Source organism: Halyomorpha halys, unplaced genomic scaffold, assembly GCF_000696795.3.
Source record: "Halyomorpha halys isolate HHAL.00 unplaced genomic scaffold, Hhal_1.1 Scaffold45.1, whole genome shotgun sequence".
NCBI classification, from domain to species: Eukaryota; Metazoa; Arthropoda; class Insecta; order Hemiptera; family Pentatomidae; genus Halyomorpha; species Halyomorpha halys.
Window position 1 is genome coordinate 2,800,893 of NW_027113993.1, and position 6,814 is coordinate 2,807,706.

Consider the following 6,814-nt stretch of genomic DNA (forward strand, 5'->3'; position numbering starts at 1 on the left):
CTATATTATCATTTATAATTATTATTGCTTTTATTTTGTTAAATTTTATCGATATCGATATTTCTAACCTATATCGTTATCGATATTTTGCTTTCAATATCCCATCACTACTCCGAATGAGTAAGAGAACTTCCTGATTTTTTTTTATTATTACATTTTCAGGAAATTAACTATAATAGTAGGTTATTTCTTATAAGTAATTCTTAGGAGGACATACTTAATACTGACTGGGAGAGGTAAGGTTTAAAACATTCAGATACAAACAAAAAAGTTTTCTTTCCATATAATCTTAATTAAAAATTGTATTCTATCAATAGATATGAATTTTTATTGATGTTAAACTCTTTTCTGACCTTTGAGCATAACTTTTTTAGCTTTGAAAATGAAAATAAAAGTACCATCATGTGTTACAAGCATCATTTATCCATGTTGTTCAGTCTCTTATTTGGAAAAACGTATGAGAAAACTTTAAACAACATGGATAGTGCATGTGTTCAATGTCAGAAGATATTTATTCACTGAGCAGAGCAAAATTTCAGTTTTTCAGCCAAATATGATCGAGTAAAAATATGGGTGGAACTAACACAATGTACCAGAACGTAGACAATTCTAGAATCAATTAAGATCCGAAAAATTACACTCGTCTAAATTTGCTTACTTACTTGCTATCTCAGTACAAAATTTCTATAACACAAAATGTGGGAATATGGCGTTGATCACATAATTGCTAATTTTATCAATATAAATATATAGCAAACATTAAACGTTAAATGTTAATTTTTAAATTTCTTTCACATTGTATCATTTGATATGGTTCGTGGCCAATGTTGCGTTTTCGCAAAAGGGCTTAGCTGAGTCCTGAAGCGAAATTACATAAAATGTCTTAGTAAACACTTTTTTAAGGATTTTATATGAATTTTTATTCAAATGCCTTATGAAAAACGTTCTGGCCATTAGTGGGTTTATCTTATTAATTTTTGTGACCTATTAGAATTTACTATAAAATAAACCACAAAAACTAGGGTTTTATTGTTTATATAATTATGCTACAATTAAGAGTAGTAATGACTTCATTATTGTGACTGAAAATATTTTTCATATCTACCTCTTAAAAATATATCTACCAGGGCATTCAAAAAGTCCTGTCGTTTTTCGTTTGTTCGTTGTTTATTTTGATTCTAGAGTGTTTGCTAATTAATTCCGTTCAATACAACTTTTATCCATGTAAACACAAATGTTTATACTTTATGAATAGGAGGCTAAGGAGGATTAATTTAATGCAGTCACCATCCAACTGTCTAGTTAAAATGATTCCAGTTGAAACTCAAATTCGGTCGATTTTGCTCTATGAGTTTAAACTTGGCTCAAAAGCTGCCGAAACTGCTAGAAAAATATGCTCCGTGTTTGGGGAAGATGTGCTGTCTGAGCGGAAGGCACAATTTTGGTTTTCAAAATTTCGTGGAGGCGACGAGACACTAGAAGACGAGGTACGCTCAGGTCGACCAACTGTAGTTGATAAGGAGGACGTTCGAAGAGTAGTAGAGTTGGATCCGCGTCAAAGTTGTTCAGAGATAGCCTCTCAACTTAATATCTCAGCCACCACTGCCTGGAATTACCTTAAAGAACTGGGAAAAGTGAAAAAACTGGATAAATGGATTCCTCATAAGCTTTCAGATGCCAATATGCTTGTTCGCTTGACAACTGCATCTTCGTTAACTTCCCGCTTGAAAGTCGAACCCTTTTTGAATCGATTCATCACCTGTGATGAGAAATGGGTGTTGTACAACAACTTCAGACGATCATATCAGTGGTTGTCGGCAGATGAGAAACCTAAACAATTTCCAAAACCAGATCTCCATCCAAAGAAAGTTTTGCTCATTGTTTTCTGGACAGCCAAAGGTATAGTGCATTTTGAGATTCTGAATCAAGGGCAAACCATCACTGCAGAAGTATACTGCAATATACTGGACCATTGCCAATCCAAGCTTAAGACTTTTGATCCCTGCTTAGTCAACAGAAGAAGACCTTTGCTTCTTCAAGACAACGCTCGACCACACACCGCCAAATTGACCAGGGAAAAATTGACAGAAATAGGCTGGGAAGTTTTGCCTCACCCACCATATTCCCCTGACCTGTCACCCACTGATTATCACCTATTCAGAGATCTCGACAACAATCTGAGACAAAAATGTTTTCAAGACCGTGACAACCTAATTCACGAACTGACCACTTATTTTTGCAGTAAAAATCAACAGTTTTTTAAGGAAGGAATTTGGGCTTTACCATCTCGTTGGGAGAAGGTTACCGACTGTAACGGTGGATATTTTGATGAATAAAGGTGATTATTTGAAAATATTTATTTATTTATAATTTCCCCCAAAAAAACGACAGGACTTTTTGAATGACCTGGTACTTATATTACAGATGATAGTCACTGCGACAACTTACTTAGTAATATTGCTGCAATGGAGTCCTCACGTGACTTCATACCCTCGCGATTGACCTCAAGGGTTAATCTCACAGAAAGGGGAGGAAGTGATATCCAGACCAAGCCTCACATTTATGATTTTGGAGCAGAGAAAAGTTGTAAATTGTAGTAAAAGGCTGTACTTAACGTGATTTTTTCGATATAGAAAATTTGTTAAATCCTTCTATATTTTATGGCTTTGTCCTGTCTTAACAATATCTTTCCAGCTTTAAGATTTTATAGAAGTGTTCAAAAATTACAGACCCAGGTTTTTAAGCATTATCTCATTTTTAGAGCCTACAAGACAAAATTTAAGAAGAAAATATGGGTTCATAGCTTTATTTTTTCATTTTTTTTTCTTTTCAATTCTTTTTTGCAATTTCATCACAACCTCGCAAAGTGTTAACGTCGACTTGTCCATGAGTGCCCTAATTTCTTGCATCAAATTCCTGACCTAAAATTGACTATTTTTCTTTTTGTCAATACTTGTACAATGCGCGTAGGATATGTCACTTCAATAAAAAATTATACGACAATGCTTTTATCTTTTAGAAAAATCCCATGTTTCTTAATGGTCCTATCTTTCATGAACTTGTAATTTGTCATAATGAGATAATGATTGAGAAATAGAAATTGCGTAAAACTTGAGAGTATGATAATAAACTGTATTATTAATGAAATAATACATGAGTTGGTTGGTTATCAATTTAAAAAAATAAACAAATTGTGTTACTCTTTATTTCTAGATTTATAACATTTTTAATACATTCTTGTTTATTAAACTTTTTGTGAAAATTAGCTATTTATTTCTTTCCCATACATACTATCCAGAAAAAAATACAATTTTCCAGTATTTTTCCAATCCATAAATAAAATATTTATTGTTTGGATGGTCTTTAAATTTTAATTAAAGTGTTAACAGTATTGCTATTTTGTTTTTCACCTTGATTGAAGTACTTTACAATGCAATAGAAAAAGACCATTTCATTGGTTTAGGTTTAACAAAAAAACAGTTAAGGTAAAACCCTAGTCAAAATTGATGGTTTACTGGAATATTTTTCAATATCAATTATAAAATGTGATATGGTCAATGATTACGTTTTCTTACCGTTTGTGACGAAAACAGCTCATATTGTGGATCTATTATTTACAATCTGAAAACTCAACACTTATTTAATAAAAAATTATAATTTCAATAAATAACAACGCGCGTTTCAATTACGCTCGTGCCAGGTTCGATTCGTTACGAAGCCAAGGCATAGGTGGTCGATGACATAATGAGGGCTATTAAAGTTTATTATCGATCGTGTACCTGTTCATGAGGCTGTAACCTGTTCCGTAATAACAGCTAGTATTCACGGTAATTGACGGTGACCGTACAAAGTGGCATGTGACTGAGGAGGCTGATTTGTACAATACACGTGAGCCGTCTTTTCCTGGCATGTTTATACTATAGAAAACCGGTTATTTATTAATGATATATTGAAAAAAAAAAAGAAACCTTTGTTCTATATTACATAACTTTGCTTATTTTCTAAGGCTTCGGTGTCAATATTAGATTCTAAATACTACATCTGTACTAAGTTTTTTTTTTTGTTTTTTTTTTTAAATTAACAACTTTAGAACTTGAAATTAATCAAAATATGATCTTTAGTTTCGATTGAATAGGAAATCCTTTTGATTATTAGATTAATTAATATATTATTCGTGGTAATATTACATTAATTAATGTTCATGGTTAATTCATTGTTACATTTGATCTTAAAGAGAATAAATAGGGAAAATAAAATAAACTGAGTGTTTTTTTTTTTGTTTCTAATTTGTTAGAAACACCAGAATCATTTATTTTATTATTCCAATGGTTTTATTTCTATTATTATTATTCTAATTATTTATTTTTATGTTTCGCCATTTTTTTCTCTTATATACTTCATTTTTACTCATATTTAGAAGTCATTGTATATACAATACAACAAGATTATTTTACTGATTATTTAGTTACTCATTATATTACCATATGCTGCTGTCCTACATGTTCATATTATACATGTTCACTTCTTCTCTAACATCTGCAAAGTTTGGTATTTTGAATTGATTTTCACTGGGTTTTAGCAGCGGAATGTGATCAATCTTTAGAGGATATTTTAATTTTTCAATACTTCTCAACCACCCAAATCCACTTGTTTCTAAGCTGGCTTCTCCTTCATTACCTAATAATCCTCCAAGGCGTCTGAAAAGAAGATGACCTCGAGATCTTCTCCTCTAGAAATGTTATTGGAGTTCTATCAGTGGGTAGATTCTCCACATGTTTTTGTCACTGTGTCACCTACAGCAAATTTACTTGTTGTATATATGTGTATACAGTTGTAAATATCAAGAAATAAATTAAAAAAAAAAAAAAAAATGAGGAAAATCGAACAATGCTTAAGAACTAATTCGTTTTAGAATTCAGTTTCTAGTTCTTACGAATTACAGATTCTTATCTGACATCATATATTGGGTCCAATCTTCTAGGCTAGTTCTCAAATAACTACGGATTACTATAGGAAATTGGATACCTAAACGGTTTTGTTGTTTGGGTTTGCTCGATTTGCCGCACCGTTTGCATTAAACTTTAGTAATAGTTTTTCAGGATGCGTCGGATCAAAAAAGTACCTTATATGAATTCATGTCAAAATCTGATTTACTATGATACAATTTTCTAAACATTAATCTGCAACTACCATATTTTTCATTGTACTTTTTTAAAAATAAAATAATCCATAATGAAAATGTAGTAAAATTTCATTATCTCGAGTTTATTATTTAAAAAATAACTTCAACGTTTGGAGAAATATATTGAAGCTAAAGGGAGTTATTTCGAATAAAAATATGATATATAATATAAAAATTCGTCTGAAGTTTGTCAGGCACTCTAGAAACAGTTATTTCGTATTTTTCTAGTCCATAATTAATAACATAATAACATATTCCTAAATAAATATTCTTACACGTTTTCACTATTACACAGTGTTGTTTTGTTTGTGGCTGCCTTATTATAATTAATCTTATAATATGATAAATTAATTTTAAATTGATGGTTGTAGTGTATGTTTGTAATATTTGTTGAGCAGTTGTCCATTAAAAATGACCAAATAAGCACCTGATCACCATAAGATGCGAAAAAAGAAATGACTCCATTCCAAAAATAAATCTGGAGTCAGATGTTGGAGCTGGAAGCAACAATCTCCCGACCATTAGCCGTTGAATAATACCATCCGAAGCGGAGAGGCACGAGCCAAACCAGTCCCGAGAATTAAATATGATCACCCTCCCAACCGGTCCTAGCTATCCCTCCCTCACTCTCTCTCTATCTCTCCTTCACTCTCTCTCTATCCCTCCCCACCTCCTCTATCTTTTTTATCCTCCTTCCTCCTCACTCCCACTTCACTATCTCTCTCTGCTCCTTCCAGTCCCTGCGACCCGTTAGTCCGTCCAGGCCTATATCCTCGTACATCGCCTTATACTTAATGTCTGTTCAGAAGGTCAGGAGTGAATAGTCAGACACTGTTAGGAAATATTATTTCAACAAGGAACGTGCTTGCTCAGTAGTTAAATCGCTGCTCTTAACCAGATGTTGCGTGTAAACCGAATCTTATTATGATCTGCCAGTCGTTAACAAAACCGTACATGGGGATTATAACATCCTTACGTGACATTTCATTGAAATTTAGAATATTGTTCCTATGATATGCTAGATTGTGTCCAGCCAGAGATAATCTATATCTCAGGCATTAATTCAAATACTTCTTCACGATAAAGTATGGATTGAAGAAGTTCCCAGCTAGTCGTAGACGAAATATGATAACACCTCTGAGGAGAAGCGTGAGGATACTTATACGCAAACCCTTTGAATGACAGATAAAAATTATTTAACTTAGAAGAAAATTTTTCTCTCACTCTTAAATAGCGGTCAGATTATTTATACTGTTTTATTCGTCAAAATTATAGATCAATTTTAACAGGTTACCACTTTGTGGTTTCAACTGTTAAGGTGCGTTTACACTTTTGCAAAACTATGAAGTCCCCAATTGTACTGATATGTGGAGGTAGATTTGGATTGACTGGTTGCAGGCTTGCCTAAATCCGTAGTCGATGTGTTACAATGTTGGTTTTTAGTTAGCATTGAGTTTTAGAATTACCAAAAAATAGACACTTATCCTTCGCGCACTGTAGAGAATTATTGCTACCTAAAAAATCAATTATTAATTCTAGTTTCAGATTGTATATTGTCACTTAAGCTCTGATTCCTCGTAACTTTGAAAAAAAAAAAACATTTTTTTAAGTTTCACTCTAAATAAATCTCGA

At 32.4% G+C, this 6,814-nt stretch overlaps 1 protein-coding gene across 1 annotated transcript; it reads left to right on the forward strand.

The window, feature by feature from the left end:
- Positions 1-1,307: 1,307 nt before the first annotated feature.
- On the forward strand, positions 1,308-6,590 carry LOC136796732 (histone-lysine N-methyltransferase SETMAR-like). Its single transcript, XM_067051218.1, has 2 exons — positions 1,308-2,241; positions 6,472-6,590. Exons 1-2 carry the CDS (start codon positions 1,308-1,310, stop codon positions 6,588-6,590), a joined length of 1,053 nt encoding a protein of 350 aa, XP_066907319.1.
- The last annotated feature ends 224 nt before the right edge of the window (positions 6,591-6,814 follow it).